General features: G+C 42.3%; 1 protein-coding gene across 1 annotated transcript in view; it reads right to left on the minus strand.

Moving 5' to 3' along the window:
- The window catches only part of DCT (dopachrome tautomerase), a 39678-nt gene that overhangs the window by 12113 nt on the left and 4923 nt on the right, over positions 1 to 22642 (minus strand). Inside the window, exons 2-6 of the mRNA XM_086330207.1 lie at positions 17458 to 17757; positions 15346 to 15446; positions 15051 to 15217; positions 12326 to 12505; positions 10600 to 10735 (exon numbers count right to left, since the gene is read on the minus strand). Of these exons, the coding sequence (XP_086186333.1) occupies positions 10600 to 10735; positions 12326 to 12505; positions 15051 to 15217; positions 15346 to 15446; positions 17458 to 17757 (884 nt within the window). The remainder of the gene's footprint in view (positions 1 to 10599; positions 10736 to 12325; positions 12506 to 15050; positions 15218 to 15345; positions 15447 to 17457; positions 17758 to 22642) is intronic.

The raw sequence follows: 22642 nt of genomic DNA on the forward strand, positions 1-22642 counted from the left end.
TCTCTGAACTTTATTGTCCCCATATTTACCACACACGGTTTTGTGAAGTTAAAAAATTATGTTTACATGGCGTCTAGTGACACAGTAATAAGTGCTCAATAATCTGATATTCTCCTCACAAGAGTTTACTGCACATCAACCGAGTACTAACCACTAACTAACCTACATACCTAACCACTGATGCAGAGGTTGGATGTGGTATTAGTTATAATGTGAGCTTCCCTTAAGCTAGTGAACCCTAGAAAACACAGTAAAATTTTAAGATTCTTTTTATGTGGACCATTTTTTAAATCTTCATTGAGTTTGTTACAATATTCTGTTTTATGTTCTGGATTTTTGGGCCTGAGGCATGTGAGATCTTAGCTCCCCAACAGGGATGGAACCCATCCCCCCTGCATTGGAAGGCTAAGTCTTAACCACTGGACTGCCAGGGAAGTCCCCTAAGAACACATTTTTATATGAACAGAGTATTAGGTTTCGAAGAAAAATAAAATATTTAAAGAGGATGTTTTATTTGTTGCTAACTTTGGGGGCTTCCCTCATAGGTCAGTTGGTAAAGAATCCGCCTGCAATGCAGGAGACCCCAGTTCGATTCCTGGGTCAGGAAGAGCCCCTGGAGAAGGGATGGGCTACCCACTCCAGTATTCTTGGGCTTCCCTTGTGGCTCAGCTGGTAAATAAACCACCTGCAATGTGGGAAATCTGGGTGTGATCCCTGGGTTGGGAAGATCCCTTGGAGAGGGGAAAGGCTACCCACTCCAGTATTCTGGCCTGGAGAATTCCATGGACTGTATAGTCCGTGGGTTCGCAAAGAGTTAGACACGGCTGAGCCACTTTCACTTTACTACACAGAGAACAAAGCATTTCACTATTTCTCTTGAAAGTGAAAGTGAAAGTCGCTCAGTTGTGTCCGGCTCTTTGCAATCCCATGGACTGCAGCCTGCCAGGCTCCTCTGTCCATGGAATTCTCCAGGCCAGAATACTGGAGTGGGTAGCTGTTCCCTTCTCCGAGCGATCTTCCAAACTCAGGGATAGAACCCAGGTCTCCCGTATTACAGGTGGATTCTTTACCACCTGAGCCACCAGGGAAGTCCTAATTCTCTTAAGAACTTTTCATTTTTTTTTCTCTTCCCAGAACTCATTATCCTACGTGAACAGACAGACCACAGAAAAGAAAATGCAAAAGGTTCCTTAAATATGTGAAAAGATGCTGAACTTCATTTAGAAGAAAAGAAATGAAAATGAAACTCACTGAAATATTTTCACCTATCAATTGGCAAAATTGGAAAAGGTGATAATATACCAGGCTAATGAGAGAGAGTGGAGGAGCTATCCCTCTGCTACGTAGCTGGGTAGAGGAAAAAAATCATTCAACCTTCCACAGGGCAATTTGGCAATATCTACCAAATTTCAAATGCATTTATTTCACTTTTCAGCCAGTAATTCTCTCGCTTATCCTATATGTTCATTTATTGCTGAATTGTTCATAAACCAAAAGATGAGAAACCACCTAAACATCCATCAGTAGGAGACCAATTTGGCAGTGAGTTCATGCTAGAGATGGAGAAGGAAATGGCAAGCCACTCCAGTATTCTTGCCTGGAGAATCCCATGGACGGAGGAGCCTGGTAGGCTACAGTCCACTGGGTCGCAGAGAGTCGGACACGACTGAGCGACTTCACTTTCACTTTCACTTCATGCTAGAGAATACCATACGTGTGTGCTCAGTCATGCCCATGTTATTTGTGAACCTATGGACTGTAGTTTGCCAGGCTCCACTGTCCATGGAATTTTCTTGGCAAGAACACTAGAATGGGTTGCCTTTTCCTCCTCCAGGGGATCTTCCCAACCTAAGAATGGAACCCGTGTCTCCTGCATTACAGGCAAATTCTTTATCACTGAGCCACTTGGAAAGCCCACAGAACAGCATGCAGCCTTTTAAAAGAAAAGTGTTTAAAATAAGTAAAACAAATAAAGAGTAAAAGTCACAGAAGTGTCTATAGTATACTTTCATTTGGATAATGAAATATATAAAGAAATATATAATGTGCTTGTATATTTATAAATTATATCTGGAAGAATAAAGAAAAATGAGAATGGATAGCTGGGAGCTGATATTGATAAAGGGATTTCATTTTATGCCTTTTTCATTTGAACCTGTTATGTGCATTATATGTTATAAAGTTTTTAAATTAAAAAATTTAGGAAACTACATAACATTCAGAAAATATGTGCATTATATTGGCTACGGTCAAACATATAAGAATATGAAAGGAAATAAGCAAGAATATTAAAATGGAATTATAGGCACTTTAAAATATTTTTGCCAATATATCTGCAATTATAAATAATTAAAAATCATTAAATGGTTAAAAAATTTTAAATTGACATAAAACAACATTATTTTCAATACTCAAGGTATTTGTCTAATTACAACTTTTCCTTTTAAAAAAGATAAATAAAGTAGATCCATTTTTAAGTGCTCTTGAGGGGAGAAAAGCAAGGCCCTATATACTTTTTTTTAAAAATTTCAACTAACTCATAATAATTCAGAAATATTTATACTTGCTATTGTGACCTATTAATTTTATTGAAGTTTAGGAAAATAGAGTCAGACAAGATTTTACAGGCTTAACTTGGTGTAGTCCATTAGATCTTCATTTTTAGAAGCTCATTTTTGGGAATTCCCTGGTGGTCCAGTGGGTAGGACTCTGAAATTCCACTGCAGGGGGCACGAGTTGGATCTCTGGCTGGGGAACTAAGATCCTGCAAGATGCATGGCACAGCCAAAATACAACAAAAAAAACTCATTTTCTCTTTTCTTGCTTTATATTCTTAAATTTCTCTCTTATCCAAATGATTGTCATTATTAAGAAATATAAATAAATAGTAAGGATTTACTGTATAGCGTAGGGAACTATTTTCAACATCTTGTAACAATCTAATAACCGATAATAAAAAGAATCTTAAAAAGAATATATATATATACATATACACACATTTGTATTAGTTTCAGGTGTAAAGTGATTCAGTTACATATATAATATACACAAAGTGAAAATGAAAGTCTCTCAGTCGTGTCTGATTCTTTGCGACCCCGTGGACTATACAGTCCATGGAATTTTCCAGGCAAGAATACTGAAATGGGCAGCCTTTCCCTTCTCCAGGGGATCTTCCCAGCCCAGAGATTGAACCCAGGTCTCCGCATTGCAGGCGGATTATTTACCAGCTGAGCCACAAGGAAGCCCATAATATATACAATAATATATGTAAATAAATCAACTATAGCTCAATAAAAAAAGAAATAAATATAAATGATAATAAGGCTGCTGGTATGTCTTATTCCATTTAGAATTTTAATGTAAAAGGTGAAGAACAGACACATGAGCTACTCAGTGATTATTAACTGTGCAACCTATTAATCTCCCCACCAAGAATTAAAACTTGCCGAATGTACCTTTACTAAGAGGTACATTAGTAATCCAAATACATCGTTAAGAATATTTTCTTTAGGAATTGGGCACAAAGTCATTAATCCTCTAACATAGTTTCTTTCATGGCAGTTAACTATTTAACTTTGCAGTCTATTGGTTTCCCTCCTTTTTTTCTTTTCTAGGTTACACCCAAATTTGATATCGAAAACAGAACTATTTAGCATTCCTGTGACCTAATCTTACTTTCCATGATAAATGTGTGCATTTCCTTCAATTACCTTAAAATTAGAATTTCAGAGATTGGTTCAGAGTATTTCCTGCATTTTAACATGACACCTTCTTATACTCATTTCGATCGAATACAAATGTGTGTTTCTCTTGCTTGAAGAGATTTCACAAAAAACAAATTTAATAAATGTCATATGCAATATGTTTGCATAAATTTGAAATTTCAGAAGCCATAACTCTGTAACCTTAAGTGCTTTCACCTGGGTCTCAATATTGTTGAAGCTGAATTGGCTTCAACATGAAACTCTTTGTCAATAGCCTAAAGTAATAGTGAGTTCTGGAACTGGTGCCAAAACATTACTCCTTCTGTGCCTTCAAAGAAAGGCTGTGGCTTTTTGTCTATTTATATGCACATAACTTATACCAAGGAAAACAAATTTTTAAATATTAAAGGTATTAAAAGTAATGAAGACAAGGATGATAAAACATCTTGTGTCTTTCAACTAATGTAAGTCACGGAATCCCACGTCCACAAAATCATAATGTGGGCTTCCAGCTAGAGCAGGAAGAGAAAGATGACTGAAGAGATATCTGTACTACACAGAAGACATTGATCCCTTCCAGTGGGGGTTGACAAACTAAAGCTTGCTGGGTAAACAGGGCTCACTATTCTTGTAAATAAAGTTTTATTAGAACACCACACTTGTAGGCAGATAGGAGATGGATGGTCTGAAAGAAAAGAACCAAATATAGCTTTTTGACATAAAAAAGACCATTTTAAGTCTAAACCATTTTGCCATCTAGGCCTGGCCACAGTGTTTGCCCTTGAACAAGCCTTATGAAGATTTTAAATGAACAAAAAAACAAATTGACTGTTACCAGACAAGAGAAGTAACAATAGCAAAGGTAACAAATCAGTTGTAAAGACTCTCCGTTCTGTTTTAATATTAAAGATTAGCCTCAAGCACTTTCCTGAGCTGTTCTGAAGAATCTAAACCCTCAACCACTAGATGAGTGGAGCCTAGGAGATGATGATGTTAACCTTTTCTCACTTGAAACTTAAGCTGGGACTAAAGCTAAGTCCAACTAAAGCTTGGACTCTGTCAACCTTTGCTCCAATTCTGTGCTGAATCCCGGGTGGTTCAGCTGGTAAAGAATCTGCCTGCAATGCGGGAGACCTGGGTTTGATCCCTAGGTTGGTTGGGAAGATCCCCTGGAGAAGGTAAAGGCTACCCACTCCAGTATTCTGGCCTGTATAGTCCATGGGGTCGCAAAGAGTCAGACTCGACTAAGCGACTTTCACTTCAGTTCACTTTATGCTGAATTCTCCTATGCACAAGTCCCTTCATGAATATTCATGTACCCTTAGCTTAAAACGTTCCCAATTTTGCTATTCCTCCAGGAGACGTTGCTTTGGGAAAGACCCCAAATGTTCTCTTTACTTGCTATAAGTAATAAATCCTTCCTTCTCCCAATTGATCTTTGGCTTGGCTGTGTTTTCTGGCTAAACATCCACCAAGAGATGATCCCAGTTTTGGGTAACACACTCACTTGTTCGTGTATTGTCTATGGCTCCTTTCCTGCTACAGCGGCAAGGCTGCACACCTACAACAGAGGCCATCTTGTCTGCAAAGCCTAAAACATGTGCTATCTGGTCATTGACAGAAAAATGTTGTCAAGCCCTGCAGATTTAGTAGGGTTTCCTCAAAATACTGCTGCTGAGTCATGTCCCACCCTCTGAGACCCCACTGAGGTGGGACTGTGACCCATCAGGCTCCTCTGTCCATGGAATTCTCCAGGCAACAATATTGGAATTGGTTGCCATTTCCTCCCCTAGGGGATCTTTCCGATCCAGGGATCAAATCCATGTCTCCTGCATTACAGATGGATTCTTTACTGACTGAGCCACCAGAGAAGCCCACTTAGTGGGTTTCCTCAAAATAAGGAGATAAGATTTGGCAATCCTTGAAACTTAGGACCGAAAATCAAATTACTAGCCATCACCACTGTTACCTTTGGTAGGAGTGAAAGGTTTGGGTTTAATCTTCAATTTGTCAGAGGACTGCTATTCACATAATATTTTGGAGTACTGTGTAAAGAGTACTGTAATATTCTTCCTTATTAATAAGGGTTGTTATGTACAAATTAAAAATGTATGTTTTAATAAAAATTTAGAGATGTATACTATTGATAAATAGCTAGATAGCAAAGAAGGTAGACACGGAAATATTTGGCATTGCTGATGGCTGAAATGATAGCCTGAAAGTGATGTGAGATATCAAATTAGAACCAATGAACAAGGCAGGCATCTTACAGAAGAGCACAGATGACAATGGAGGATTTACAGATAACCCCTCACCTTATTAGAAGTGGGGACCAGTAGTCCACATTTCTGATCCTCTGATGGCAAGAACAGCAGCTTATTTTCAGTCAGTCCTTTGCGAAGTGAAGGGGGCCAGGACCAAACACTAAACAGAATTTTGGACCTCAGGTAGGTGGGCATCATCCCAGGGTCATGGCATATGCATAGACCTTCTAGTCCATCACTTACCTTCAACACTGCTCATTCTACCAATGAAAAATCCTTCCTCTTCATGCTCATGTTAAGTTATGATATAATTTATAATCTTATTAGGGTTTCCCAGGTGGCACTTGTGGTAAAGAACCAACCTGTCAATGCAGGAGATGTAAGAGATGCGGGTTTGATCTCTGGATTGGGAAAATCCCCTGGAGGAGGGCCTGGCAAACCACTCCAGTAATCTTGCCTGGAGAATCCCATGGACAGAGGAACCCAGCAGGCTATAGTCCACTAGGTTGCAAAGAGTTGGACACGACTAAAGCGGCTTAGCACGCATGCACGAATAATCTTATTATGCTAATTTACGAATCCACCTCTGAACTGTAAACTCCCATACAGTTCAGTTCAGTTCAGTTCAGTTGCTCAGTCATGTCCGACTCTTTGTGACCCCATGAATCGCAGCACGTCAGGCCTCCGTGTCCATCACCAACTCCCGGAGTTCACCCAGACTCACGTCCATCGAGTCAGTGATGCCATCCAGGCATCTCATCCTCTGTCGCCCCCTTCTCCTCCTGCCCCCAATCCCTCCCAGCATCAGAGTCTTTTCCAATGAGTCAACTCTTCCCATGAGGTGGCCAAAGTACTGGAGTTTCAGCTTTAGCATCATTCCTTCCAAAGAAATCCCAGGGCTGATCTCCTTCAGAATGGACTGGTTGGATCTCCTTGCAGTCCAAGGGACACCCAAGAGTCTTCTCCAACACCACAGTTCAAAAGCATCAATTCTTCGGCGCTCAGCCTTCTTCATAGTCCAACTCTCACATCCATACATGACCACAGGAAAAACCATAGCCTTGACTAGTCGAACCTTTGTTGGCAAAGTAATGTTTCTGCATTTGAATATGCTATCTAGGTTGGTCATAACTTTCCTTCCAAGGAGTAAGCGTCTTTTAATTTCATGGCCACAGTCACCATCTGCAGTGATTTTGGAGCCCCCCCAAAAATAAAGTCTGACACTGTTTCCACTGCTTCGCCATCTATTTCCCATGAAGTGATGGGACCAGATGCCATGATCTTCGTTTTCTGAATGTTGAGCTTTAAGCCAACTTTTTCACTCTCCACTTTCACTTTCATCAAGAGGCTTTTGAGTTCCTCTTCATTTTCTGCCATAAGGGTGGTGTCATCTGCATATCTGAGGTTATTGATATTTCTCCCGGCAATCTTGATTCCAGCTTGTGTTTCTTCCAGTCCAGGGTTTCTCATGATGTACTCTGCATATAAGTTAAATAAACAGGGTGACAATATACAGCCTTGACGTACTCCTTTTCCTATTTGGAACCTGTCTGTTGTTCCATGTCCAGTTCTAACTGTTGCTTCCTGACCTGCATATAGATTTCTCAAGAGGCAGATCAGGTGGTCTGGTATTCCCATCTCTTTCAGACTTTTCCACAGTTTATTGTGATCCACACAATCAAAGGCTTTGGCATACTCAATAAAGCAGAAATAGATGTTTTTCTGGAACTCTCTTGCTTTTTCTATGATCCAGCAAATGTTGGCAATTTGATCTCTGGTTCCTCTGCCTTTTCTAAAACCAGCTTGAACATCAGGAAGTTCACACTTCAAATCTTGCTGAAGCCTGGCTTGGAGAATTTTGAGCATTACTTTACTAGCGTGTGAGATGAGTGCAACTGTGCGGTAGTTTGAGCATTCTTTGGCATTGCCTTTCTTTGGGATTGGAATGAAAACTGACCTTTTCCAGTCCTGTGGCCACTGCTGAGTTTTCCAGATTTGCTGGCATATTGAGTGCAGCACTTTCACAGCATCATCTTTCAGGATTTGAAATAGCTCACCTGGAATTCCATCACCTCCACTAGCTTTGTTTGTAGTGATGCTTTCTAAGGCCCACTTGACTTCACATTCCAGGATGTCTGGCTCTAGGTCAGTGATCACACCATCGTGATTATCTGGCTCGTGAAGATCTTTTTTGTACAGTTCTTCTGTGTAGTCTTGCCATCTTTTCTTCATATCTTCTGCTTCTGTTAGGTCCCTACCATTTCTGTCCTTTATCGAGCCCATCTTTGCATGAAATGTTCCCTTGGTATCTCTAGTTTTCTTGAAGAGATCTCTAGTCTTTCCCATTCTGTTGTTTTCCTCTATTTCTTTGCATTGATCGCTGGAGAAGGCTTTCTTATCTCTTCTTGCTATTCTTTGGAAATCTGCATTCAGATGCTTATATCTTTCCTTTTCTCCTTTGCTTTTTGCTTCTCTTCTTTTCACAGCTATTTGTAAGGCCTCCCCAGACAGCCATTTTGCTTTTTTGCATTTCTTTTCCATGGGGATGGTCTTGATCCCTGTCTCGTATACAATGTCATGAACCTCATTCCATAGTTCATCAGGCACTCTATCTATCAGATCTAGGCCCTTAAATCTATTTCTCACTTCCACTGTATGATCATAAGGAATTTTATTTAGGTCATACCTGAATGGTCTAGTGGTTTTCCCTACTTTCCTCAATTTAAGTCTGAATTTGGCTATAAGGAGTTCATGATCTGAGCCACAGTCATCTCCTGGTCTTGTTTTTGCTGACTGTATAGAGCTTCTCCATCTTTGGCTGCGAAGAATATAATCAATCTGATTTCGGTGTTGACCATCTGGTGATGTCCATGTATAGAGTCTTCTCTTGTGTTGTTGGAAGAGGGTGTTTGTTATGACCAGTGCATTTCCTTGGCAAAAGTCTATTAGTCTTTGCCCTACTTCATTCCGTATTCCAAGGCCAAATTTGCCTGTTACTCCAGGTGTTTCTTAACTTCCTACTTTTGCATTCCAGTCCCCTATAATGAAAAGGACATCTTTTTTGGGTGTTAGTTCTAAAAGGTCTTGTAGGTCTTCATAGAACCGTTCAACTTCAGCTTCTTCAGCGTTACTGGTTGGGGCATAGACTTGGATTACTGTGACATTGAATGGTTTGCCTTGGAAACGAACAGAGATCATTCTGTTGTTTTTGAGATTGCATCCAAGTGCTACATTTCCAACTCTTTTGTTGACCATGATGGCTACTCCATTTCTTCTGCGGGAATACTGCCCGCAGTAGTAGATATAATGGACATCTGAGTTAAATTCACCCATTCCAGTCCATTTTAGTTTGCTGATTCCTAGAATGTCGACATTCACTCTTGCCATCTCTTGTTTGACGACTTCCAATTTGCCTTGATTCATGGACCTGACATTCCAGGTTCCTATGCAATAGTGCACTTTACAGCATTGGACCTTGCTTCTATCACCAGTCACATCCACAGCTGGGTATTCTTTTTGCTTTGGCTCCACCCCTTCATTCTTTCTGGAGTTATTTCTCCACTAATCTCCAGTAGCATATTGGGCACCTACTGACCTGGGGAGTTCCTCTTTCAGTATCCTATCATTTTGCCTTTTCATACTGTTCATGGGGTTCTCAAGGCAAGAATACTGAAGTGATTTGCCATTCCCTTCTCCAGTGGACCACATTCTGTCAGATCTCTCCACCATGACCCGCCCATCATGGGTTGCCCCACAGGCATGGCTTAGTTTCATTGAGTTAGACAAGGCTGTGGCCCTAGTGTGATTAGACTGACTAGTTTTCTGTGAGTATGGTTTCAGTGTGTCTGCCCTCTGATGCCCTCTTGCAACACCTACCGTCTTACTTGGGTTTCTCTTACCTTGGGCGTGGGGTATCTCTTCATGGCTGCTCCAGCAAAGGGCAGCTGCTGATCCTTACCTTGGACGAGGGGTATCTCCTGACCGCCACCCTTCCTGACCTTCAACGTGGGATAGCTCCTCTAGGCCCTCCTGCGCCAGTGCAGCCACGGCTCCTTGGATGTGGGGTTGGTCCTCCCAGCCACCGCCCCTGGCCTCTGGCGTGGGGGTGTGGGGTAGCTCCTCCCGCCTGCCGCCCCTGGCCTCCGGCTTGGGGGCGTGGGGTAGTTCCTCCCGGCCGCAGCCCCTGACCTCAGACGCAGGGTAGCTCCTCTCAGCCGTTTCTGCGCCGTCGCGGTCTGGCACTCTCGGCCGCTGCCTCTGACCTCAGACGTGGGGTAATTCCTCTTGGCCGCCGCCCTTCGGTCATGGGGTCCTCCCGGCTCCTGCCCCTGACCTCGGACGTGGGGTAGCTCCTCTCGGCCGCCTGCGCTTAGTGCGCCGGTCACAGCTGCCCACACTCCCATCCAGGGTCATCCCAAAGCTAACCAACCATCTCTAAAGCATGGCTGAGGGGACTTCAAACACTTTCTAACCACCCGTATGGTATAGACTAAAATTAATTGACATATGCATACATCCTATTGTTCACACAGAGAATAAAACACACACCAAACCTTAATCTTGTTGAAAAGCAAATAAATCCAATACATTATCTAGAATATTTTTCATCCGGTCTGAGTCTTTGAACATACCACAAAAACAGGATCATTGGCAGCAGAATGTGGCAAAGCGCTTGTCCCATTCAGGAAGGAATGAACCAGATTATGAAAATTCATCACTTGAGAGTCCAGGGTCCCATCTGCTTTGCCAAACCCTTCCAGGGCATTCCTGAGAGAAATCAGTATTTCAGCAACTAGAGTCATGAACTGACAAAGAAAGCTCTCTTTTTGTTTCCAGCCTAGGTAATAGTCTTTTAATTTCAGATTGTGTAGGGAAATGGGACCAATGCAGGAGACATTGAGAAATGGGTTTGATTTCGGGTCAGGAAGATCCCCCAGAGAAGGAAATTGCAACCCACTCCAATATTACTTGCCTGGAAAATTCCATGGACAGAGGAGCCTGGCAGGCTACAGTCCATGGGGTCACAAAGAGTTGGACACAATTGAGCAACACAAGGGGCTCAGAGTTGAACAGTTACTGTAAGGTTTAGTCATGAAAACCATGAATCTATCTGCATTCCTTTCTGGATCTTCAAAGATGCTTGTTAAAATCGTATTTATAGGGACTTTCCTGATGGTCCAGTGGCTAAGACTTCATGCTCCCAATGCAGGGGGGCCTGGGTTCGATTCCTGATCATGGAGCTAGATCCCACATGCCAAAACTAAGACCCAGTGCAACCAAATAAACAATAAACAAATTTTTAAAAAATCTTACTTACAGCCACACATAGTGGTTTAGTCCCTAAGTCGGGTCCAACTTTTGCGACCCCATAGTCTGTAACCTGCCAGGCTCCTCTGTCCATGGGATTCTCAAGGCAAGAATACTGGAGTGCGTTGCCATTTCTGTCTCCAGGGTATCTTCCCAACCCAGGAATCAAACCCTGGTCTCCTGCCTTGAAGGCAGATTCTTTACCAACTGAGCTATAAGGGAAGCCCATAGCCATTTCTCATAATTCTTACATAATTATTTATTTATTTTTACATAATTATTTCTCATAATTCTTACAATCTTTTTAGAGGGAGAAAATTATTAGTTGGCCTTTAAATTTCAAGTATCCTAATGTTGCTGTGCTGAAATCTGAGTAGCATTTAGTCTGTGTGCATGTGCTCATTCATTCAATCGTGTCCAACTCTTTGTGACCCCATGGACTATAGTCTACAAGCTCCTCTGTCCATGGGGATTCCCCAGGCAAGAATACTGGAGTGGGTTGCCGTTTCCTTCTCCAGGGGATCTCCCCAACTCAGGGACCAAACCCAAATCTCTTGTCTATTAGACTGGCAGGCGGATTCTTTACTCCTCTAAGATCTCAGAACCAAACGTTAAGGTCTATGGCTGATATTTCATTAATGCAGAAAAAAATAAGAAAGAACACAAGAAAATATATTTTAAATACTCTATGTAATTGGTGAGGTACCATGGTTCTGAAGACTGTACTTATATGTGTATAGAAATTAGAAATGCAAAAAGGTGGTTTTGAATAGCTGAGTTAGAAGATATAAAAACTAAGCTCTTAATGATAGTGAGGGACAGGGAAGTCTGGCGTGCTGCAGTTCATGGGGTTGAAAAGAGTCAGACACAACTAAGCAACTAAATAACAATTAATGATAGGTAACACTATGCCTTGCTATCCTCTTACAAAGCGCTTCCCTATTACTGAGCTTTGATGTCTCCCAACATCTAGCTTTCTTTCCCATTCATTACAACTACAAGCATGGAAATCTTAAAAGGACAGTAAAATATAGACATCAGAGCACCAACCTGAAACTGAGGGTAGAGTTCTGGAAGAAAGGAGGACTGTCAAACTTCTTGAGAGACAGGCAATTTTGTATGTCTTTTAAAGTTGGCAATTTCTCACTGTTTCTTCCCATTTGATTTCTTTTCAACAAACCTTCATAGGTTCCATTACACAAGGTGACTCGGCGGTTGTAGTCATTCAAGCTAAAATGTGTAAGGAGGTTAGAAATACCTGTTAGTTCATGGATAGTATCATAACTTTGAGCCCAACAAACCAATCAAGGTCATAGTTGCGGTAAAACTTTACTATAGTTACCTTACAAGGGTCAAACATGTGTGGTAAAAGAACTGCTTCCAAAAGCAATTATGGATGAAGGAGTTTTGAAAACATAGATGCATGAAATATGAATCAACACATAAATAACGAGGAAAATTACCATTCCATTGGAAAGACAGTAAGACGGCTTACTAGGCAAGACAGTGGCTCCTATTGTACATCCATTTGAATCTGGAGTAACTGAAGAGAGACCAGGGTAGACTGTTTTAACACTGAGCTAAGCCAGTTTGATCTGATAAATTCAAGCACCCAGCACACATGCGCTTCCCTGGTGGCTCAGCTGGTAAAGAATCTGCCTGCAATGTGGGAGACCTGGGTTCGGTCCCTGGGTTGGAAAGATCCCCTGGCGAAGGGAAAGGCTACCCACTCCAGTATTCTGGCCTGGAGAATTCCATGGTCTGTAGAGTCCTTGGGGTCGCAAAGAGTCAGGCACGACTGAAAGACTTTGACTAAGCCAGTTTGGCAGAAGTGAAGCTAGGAAAGCATTCCAGGCAAACTGAAGACAAATGGAGGTGGTCAGAGTCAAAGCAGATGATACTATATGGAGGAGAGGAATCAGGAGAAATGCCGTGTTAGAAAATGTTCTAAGGTTGGGATGGTTACTTGGCAAACATGGAGGCTGAGAAGGTGGGTCCCAACCTTTCTGGCACCAGGGACCGATTTCGGGGAAGACAATGTTTCCACAGACTGGGGTAGGGGGTGGGGGGTGGGGGATGGTTTCAGAATGATTCAAGCACATTATATTTTTGTGCACTTTATTTCTATTATTATTACATCAACTCCACCTCAGACCATCAGGCATTAGATCCCAGAGGCTGGGGACCCCTGCCCGTAATATTAAATCCCACGTGCCTGCTGTGGCCTGGAATTCCACCATCAGAGCAGTATTTCATTCGGTAGAGATTAATTTTTAAAGACGTTTCTGTGTGGATTTTAATGGATGAGGGGATCTTACTGAGTGTGTGAGAATAGAATCAGCACACACAGGAAGATGAAATAGGCTGGTGCCTAAAAACTAGGCAGAAACAGCCTCTAAAAGCTGCCTTTCCCAGAGCATTCCAGTGAGACGGCCTGTGAAATTAAGGGTGTCAGGGTCAGGTAAGTTTAAGCCCCTCTTGAAAAATAAGAATACGGTTACTTAAAGGCTCTGAGACATTCTAAAACTTCTAAAGACTTTTTCAGTTCAGAATTCTCTAAATTTATCTGATCAGAAAAATCTCTTTTCACATACCACCAACTAATAGCCCACGACACTATGAGAAATGGAGCCTTCTGGAATGACTCAGAGTCACATACACAGCACTTACTACATCCCCATGGGCACTGTCTGGAAGGCTGTAGGAAAAGCTCAGGTTGGAGAAGATGGGGTCCCTGTGAGCTGGACCCCCGAAAACACACGCATGCCCAGCCTGGGGTGTGGACACAATGCTCTGTGCCATGGAGCAGTCCAAAAACACAGGACAAGGGCGTGAGCACAGCAGGGTTCAACACACGAGGGTTGTGGTGGAAACAAACAAATACAGAGAGACAGAAGAGCTGCTTGGGGAATCTGTTCCTGAGATGTGTGCTCAGAGACACATTCAAGGAATCACTGAGGACAGAATTCTTCATGAGCTACAGGCTGCTTGTGTGTATTTGAGTATTGTATTTTTTTAATAACCAACATTTGTTGGTATAACTTATGGTAGAAAAAAGTTCCTACACCAGCTGCACATGATCCAGTTTTAGTACTTTAGAGATCTGTCTCCCCACCCAGTTTTCTGTTCTCCTCAATTCCCCAGAACCCTGTGGTCCAGCCATACCAGACAGCTTCTAGAGGCTTTTCTAGCTTCATACATAATGTTCCCCCCACCGAGGACACACCACCCTCCCCCACCTGTGGTTGAGAGGTTTGTGCCTGCTGGAAGTCTCAGGATAATTATCTCTACCTCCTAAAGACTTTCCCTGATGTTCTTCTTGGCTTTGCACACACACCTATTAAAATAACTTCTCACGTTTTACTGTAATTTGTTTACCAGCCATCTACCTTTGTAAGTATAAAACGATATTCCAAAGGAAGGCTGTATTTTATCCATCCATGTATTCCCAGCACTATTAAACTGCTTAGAATGTGATCGGAGCTTAAGACATGGCTGAATACAGGAACTACTTCTCATTTTAAAACAGTGGATCTCAAAGTGATGGCCAAGCATACTCAGTGTTATAAGTGTGATTTCCATACCTCTATTTTTTTTTTTTACTAAAGGACTCAGGATTTAAAAAAATCCTACCTCCTGCAGGAAAATAACCTTCAGAAACATGCAAACAGAATTCAACACGCATTAGAAACCGAATTGTGAAGTGACTGTCCATCTCTCAGACATGAGGAGATGTGGTCTCTTGGATTTCCACAGCAGGTACCCGTGTCATTACCTATCACAGACAATCTCCCAGCTGGAGAATCGGGAGTTCTGACTAATCAGAGTCGGATCATCTTGCCTTGCTGCCCCGAGCAGCTGGTCCGTGCACACGTCACACTCGTTCCTGCCGGTGGCAAAGTTCCAGTAGGGCAAAGCGAAGGACTCATTGCCAGTAAGGCGCTAAAAGCAAAGGGCATGACCAGACATTCAATTCATGTCATCAGAAACAACAAGAAAATGAAGGAAGCAAAGACTTAGACGGGTCTTGCCCAAATACAAAGCAAAACTAAAAGAAACTTTTGACCAACCTGGAGATCCCTTTCCAGCCATAACAAGTGGTACCGGTGCCAGGTAACAAAGGCAGGTCCTTGGTGTGAGAAATCTATAGCCTTGTATGGGCGCCCTGGTCCTAAAACAATTGGGAAACATGTTAGAGGTCACAGAATATAATTTTTTAACGTGAACCTTACCTGGGATGTGCTGGAGAGCCAGTAAGTCCATGATGTTTTAGTCGGAGAACAACTGGATTTTTTTAAATTAATTAATTTTTATTACAGCAATAGTTGATTTATAATGTTTCGGGGAAAGCAAAGTGATTCAGTTTGCTGAACACGTGTGTGTGTGTGTGCGCACATGCGCACACGCATGCACATGTTCAGTCATCGACTCTTTGGGACCCCATGGACTGCAGCCCTCCAGGCTCCTCTGTCCCTGAGATTCTCCAGGCAAGCAGACTGGAGTGGGTTACCATTTCCTTCTCCAGAGGATCTTTCTGACTCAGGGAATGCACCTGCGTCTCTTACACTGGCAGATTCTTTACCACTGCACCACCTGGGAAGCACATATATATTTTTTCTCATTTCTCATTGTGGTTTATTTTAAGATATTGAATATAGTTCCCTGGGCTATACAATAGGATCTTATTGTTTATCTATTAATATTTTATATACAGCAGTGTGTGTCTGTTAATTCCAAATTCCTATTTTATCTCCCCATCCACCTTTCCTCTTCAACCATAAGGGAAAACAACTGTTTTTGTCATTTATTCCTCTGAAAACAACAACCACAACAAAACAATCTCAGAGGCAAATAGCACTTTCAGGATAAATTCTCCTTCATCTTTCAAAAGTCTGATGGTCAGCAGAGATTTGGAGAAACTCAGGTCATCTTAAGAGCTCCTGTTATAAATTTAATTTAGAAGCAGTGCTTCAGGAAGATAAAATAAGAGTATCCCAAAGAACAGATCATTAAGATCTAAATGAAATATATTTTTAAAGACTTTTTCTAACCTATTCCTTACAAATGCCTGCATTTATAGGGAGGGATTAATGAATAACAAAGCAACTTCAACTACACTTAGTCTGAATTCAGCATTTGGAACCAAAAGGAACTTTCACGGGTTTTGCCTCAGCCATCAATCAGTTACAACTATTAGCTGACAAGCATGGTTGCCGAGACCAGAAGAGAGGAAAAATACATTCAAACCAATTTGGCTGGCCTCTGGAACTGCCAATTTTAGTGAAAAGCTCTGGGCGATTTAATGACCTCCTTACTGCCTTTCCAATCCTTCTTCTCCGTCTCATAACAGCTTTTGATGGTTATGTAGAAACTTGAGCTAACTTTAGTTCTTTTTCAAAGTCCCCATAATAACTTCAGAGAGATGAACAGACATGAATATAAATTTAATTCCTAGATGCGACCAGAAACTATAGTTTTCTTTTCCTCTTGAGAGACTACCCTCTCATAAAGCAGAAATTCTTCAGAGTGATGACAAGAAAACTATAAAGGTTTATAGCCAGAAGAGCCTCCGTATTTATCGATACAGAAAGACAGATGCTTACCTGTGAGGCAAGTTTTAAAAAGACCCACACTGAGGGGGGAAACTGCTGTCGCTGCTGTTGGCTAGGCAGCCCTTTGTAAATGTTTCAATGCAGAACAAAGTTTAAAGTTCTCAAAACAAAATGAGGAGGGGAAATGAGCAGTAAACACAAGGGCTGTGCTGTGCTCAGTCGCATCTGACTCTGTGACGCTATGGACTGTAAGCCGCCAGGCTCCTCTGTCCATGGGATTCTCCAGGCAAGAATACTGGAGTGGGTTGGCATCCTCTCCCCAGGGGATCTTCCCAATCCAGGGATGGAACCCAAGTCCCCTACATTGCAGGCGGATTCTTTACTGCTGAGCCACCAGGGAAGCCCAAACACAAGGACAGATTCCAAATGAGAATCTTACTATTCAAAGCAAGCTGTCTTCACTCACCCTAACCCCAACGAGGAGCCTCAAAAGTGAGGATAATTGCAAATAGAGCATGATTTCAGAACGCCTGAGTCTCCTGAGGCTCCTGCACTGGCAGGCAGATTCTTTACCACCGAACCACCTAGGACGCCCCTAGGATACCTTAAGGTAAAGCGGGGAAAGCTCACCTAATAATGTATCTCTGACGGAATAATAATGGAGCCACACAAAGAAATCGTAAATGCTGCAGTTGGCGATCTGTGGTTGGGTCCCATTGGGCCCCAGGAGGCCCAGCCAGTGTTGCGTGGTGATCACGTAGTCGGGGTGCGGAGTGTACTTTGCGAGGTCTAAGGCGTCCAAGAATTGCTCCCTCTCTTGAGGGGTCAAGGAATGGACATCTCGCCGGACAACCAATGGTTTCTTCTGATCGCATTTGGGTCCGGTCCAGCCAAACCTGCAGTTTCCACAGTTATAGCCGGCGAAGTTTCCTAGTGCATTTGAGAAATTAAGGGAAAGATGGAAGAAGAAGTCAGCTTACATAGCTTGGAAGGAATTTCTGGAGTAGAACGGAAGAGAAGGTCAGTTGCCTTTCCTTGCACTCTGCTTGAAATGTTTGTCTCTCCAAGGGGACTGAACACCAGAGAGTTTCTAGAAATATTCCCAGCAAAGAAACAGGACATGAAACAAATTCCATGGTGTTACGAGCTGAAGTGAATCCCCACCAAATTCATATGCTGAAGTCCTAACTCCTAGCATTTTGGTGGCTATTTTTGGAGATAGGGTCTTTTTAAAAATAAGTTAGAATGAAGGCACTGTGGTGGGGCAGGGAGGGGGTTGTGGTTGATCCAACATGACTGGTGTCCTCATAAGAAAAGGAAATTTGGACTCAGAGAGGGGTGTCAGGACACAACAAGCCAAGAGAGACCTCAAGACACACACCCTGCTAACACCTTGATCTGGGATGTCAGGCCTCCAGAACTGTGAGAGAATGAGTTTCTGTGTGAGCCACCCAGTCTGTGGTCCTTTGTTATGGAAGCCCTGGGAGACTACGACAAGTGCTGCCATCCGTTCCACTCATGGATCATGTCAGGTATCCCTTCCTGGGGCGGAGCTGCAGCCCCAAATGTCATCACTGCTGGGTCCCTCTGCCCTGAAGCACATGCAGAAGGTTATTGATCTACAGAAGGAAGAGAATATACACCAACCTAACGGGGGAATGAAAATAAATAAACTGATTTCCAGGAATTTAGGTGAAATCCAACATTTAAAAAGCTGGTTTATGTTACAAAGGAGACAGAGTTAAGACAAAATCAATGGAGGCTGGCAGGTCATAAAGGTGAATTAGTGGCCCTAGTGTCAGAAAGTGCAAATCACTGCAGGGTTGCCCGTCTCTGCACAAACTGCTCTTCCATTTTATCATCTCAGGGACCGAGTACTAGTCATACCAAGCTCCGGGCCTTTTTCTGTTTAGCCTTTTTCAATTTCTAAAATTGAAATTATTTTAGGTTGACTTTTCCCTGTTTAGCCTTGATTATTTTATTGTATTTGGGCTTCCGTGGTGGCTCAGACAGGAAAGAATCTGCCTGCAATGCCGGAGACCACAGTTCAATCCCTGGGTCGGGAAGATCCCCTGGAGAAGGGAATGGCTACCCACTCCAGTATTCTTGCCTGGAGAATCCCCATGGACAGAGGAGCCTGGTGGGCTACAGTCCATGAGGCCACAAAGAGTCAGACATGACTAAGTGACTACACTTTGACTTTCACTTTCATTGCATTTGGTATGACCAGCACCTCATTCCTTAGGTAGTGATAAGTTAGAGAATAAACACTTAAATACTGTTTGTGTGTTGAAACAAAAGAGGGCAATAACTTATCTCCTAGGGGTTGTAGGAAACATTTAATATATCAGCTCCCTGTCTTCTCCTCCTCTTCCTCCCAGATCTTTTTACTTGCTCTTCCTTCTGTTTTGAACACTTTTCCCTCACAGTCTTCCTACCTTCCTCTTCACCTGGTTTGCCTAGTCCTCCTTTAAGCTGCACCATAGGGTCTCTACAAGGTCATTCCTGATCCCACACTTAGGGTCAGATGACCCCCAAGCTGTGTTCCCAGGACACCTCCTATTTCTTTTTTCATTGAATTAATGGTGGCAATTGTAGACATCTACTGGCTCAGCTACAGGCACCTAGAAGGCAATTATCCTGCTGCCTAGGCCTGTGCTGGGCCTTGGATGAATGAATCTTCATTTAATAAATGAAAGGAGCAAAAAGCCAAATCATCACAAAGGATGCTTTAAATATCTTACAATTTTATTTGCCATTTATACATCAATAAAGTTGAAATTTAACATTTTTAAGTTAAAAAAGGGATATAAAAAGCATGTAACAGAAGGATTCAATAATTCTCAATTTTCTTCTTCCTTTCTCTCCCTGTCCTTGTGAATCAGAAGGAAAAGCAGGCCCTGCAAGTAATTTTGATAATCAGCAAGTACCAAAATAGATGTAAGTAAAACATACTATGACCCTAAACAGAGGGTTAGGGCCTTCCCTGGTGGCCCAGAACCCTCCTTGCTATGCAGGGGACACAGGTCCAATCCCTATTTGGGGAACTAGGATCCCACATGCTGAGGAGCAACTAAGCCCGTGTAGCGTAACTAGAGAGTCCGTGCTGCCACAAAGAAAGATCCCACATGACACAGCGAAGAGTCACAACGAAGACCCAACACAGCCAAATAAATAAATAAAAATATAAAAAAGAGGGTTATTTGGATCCCTAAAGGAAAACAAAATTTTCCAACAGCATGAGAACAAAATGAGCATGAGTCCTGTATAAAGAAAATACAGTCTGCTATTTTTCGATGATTAAAAGAAATGTCCTTAAAAATATCATAAGTAGGAAGAATTTGAGAGGGGGCAGTCCTATGCTGTTTGTAATATACAAAATATTTTACCTACCCTTGTGTGTGCGTGCGTGCTAAGTCGCTTCCGTTATGTTCGACTCTTTGCGACTCTATGGACTGTAGCCCACCAGGCTCCTCTGTCCATGGGATTCTTCAGGCAAGAATACTGGAGTGGGTTGCCATGCCCTCCTCCAGGGGATCTTCCCAACCCAGGTATAGAACCCACAGTTCTTATGTCTCCTGCATTGGCAGGCAGGTCCTTTAACACTGGCACCCCTTACCTACCCTTGCTGCTGCTGCTAAGTTGCTTCAGTTATGTCTGACTCTGTGCGACCCCATAGACAGCAGCTCACTAGGCTCCCCCATCCCTGGGATTCTCCAGGCAAGAACACTGGAGTGGGTTGCCATTTCCTTCTCCAATGCATGAAAGTGAAAAGTTAAAGTGAAGTTGCTCAGTCGAGTCCGACTCCTAGCGACCCCATGGACTGCAGCCTACCAGCCTCCTCCATCCATGGGATTTGCCAGGCAAGAGTACTGGAGTGGGTTGCCATTGCCTTCTACTTAGCTTTACTTGCATTTTCCTGTTTCAACACCAAATGAAAAAATAAGTTTAAAATAATAGTTAAAAGGGAAAATTCTATTAGTCCCAAGACTGAAAATCAAGTTTTTGAACAGTTTACATTAAACATTAAAATTATGTTGATCACTCAGGTGAAGCTGTTAAATATAAATTATTTAATCAATACTTATTCAATGGCTACTACAGTATCAGATGTTATGCAAGGTACTTCAGTCTTCATGGAGCTTGGAGTCTATCTATTTTCCCTTGGGGTGCCTACTATAATTGAATCATATCTATTTTTAAAACATCTTGATTGAAATACATCCCTCCACTTCCACAGTTTCTTTTTTTTTTTTTTTTTTGCAGCGCTCTGCCCAGGGCTGACTTACCCCTCTCCAAGCTGGTAGAGAAACAAAATTCCACCCCACAGTTTCTAATGGAACAGAGTGCACTTCCCAGGTGGTGCCAGGGGTAAAAACTTGCCTGCCAATGTAAGAGACATAAGAGATGCAGGTTTCATCCCTGGGTTGGGAAGATCCCCTGGAGGAGGGCATGGCAACCCACTCCAGTATTCTTGCCTGGAGAATCCCCATGGACAGAGGAGCCTGGAAGACTATCATCCATGGGGTCGCAAAGAGTTGGACACGACTGAAGTGACTCAGCAGCAGCATAGGAGCAGAGTATTTTTTGAGAAGTGATTGAACAAAATGCATGTGAAGAATACTAAATACCCAAACTTCCAGTTGTTTCCCCAAGGCCAGATGATCAGAGGTGAACATGTAGTTACAACTCCACAACAGGAGAGCAATTGCTTCCTTCTGCTGCTGCTGCTGCTGCTAAGTCGCTTCAGTCGTGTCCGACTCTGTGCGACCCAATAGACGGCAGCCCTCCAGGCTCCTCCATCCATGGGATTTTCCAGGCAAGAGTACTGGAGTGGGGTGCCATTGCCTTCTCCTGCTTCCTTCTAAATGCTAAGAAATAGCATGCACAAATTTTGAAATAATAAATTCAATACACTTTTAGATTTGGAATGAAATTTGTCTTTGAATTTTGGTGTCTCATTATTCAAACTGAGTAATTCATGACCTAGGCCATGAGTTTTAAGATCTCTACATTTTCTCTACTAATATTCTTTTTGGTTGCTAGAAACAAAATTACCAATAACCATCTCCCTCGTTCATTGACTCAAAAAAAGTTTTTAGCACTTATTACCTAAAGAAATGTCAAAATTAAACATGCCCTTCTCTGCACACCCACATATTTATGTACATCCATATAACTGCCACACTTAATTACTATGGACTTGACCTCTCAAAACCTGTCCTATTGGAATAAAGGGTTCTTACAGAAAGCAGTCATGGTAACATAGAGCAGTACTGGTACATAGTACGTTCTATATGAAGCGTTACCATTACTGGATCAAATCTCATAGTCTTTAAGTATTTGTTTTCATACCTGTCTTACTCAACTAGCACATTTGGACATATCAAAAATCGTGTTGGGGTTTTCCCCTTAGTATCTGAAGGACCTAACATAATTGGTGCTAAATAAACATTGGTTAGGTGGTTGATGAAGGAGTCATGAATGACTGAATAAAAGGCATTAAGTGCTAGAGGATATAAATATAAATCAGGCTCGGTGCCTTCATCTAGTGGTATGAGGAACATGAGTGCGATGAAATATCAACACCAGCCTAACTATGGGAAAAGTGAAAACAAGAATTAACTGAGCACCATGGATGACAGAAGATGAAATGACTCATTCTGACTCAGAAGATCAGAGATGGTTCACAACTGTGTTGAACAAAGCCATCTCCTCTCACAAAGCCAAAGTTGCCCACGAAAAGCAGTGCAGAAATGCTAATAAGAAAGCGTTGGTGTGGATTTGAGCTCACCTATTACCTAGAAATGTATTT

Source organism: Bos grunniens, chromosome 12 (assembly GCF_055505025.1).
Source record: "Bos grunniens cultivar Pamir isolate PY7600 chromosome 12, Bosgru_T2T1.0, whole genome shotgun sequence".
In the NCBI taxonomy this organism is placed as follows: Eukaryota; Metazoa; Chordata; class Mammalia; order Artiodactyla; family Bovidae; genus Bos; species Bos grunniens.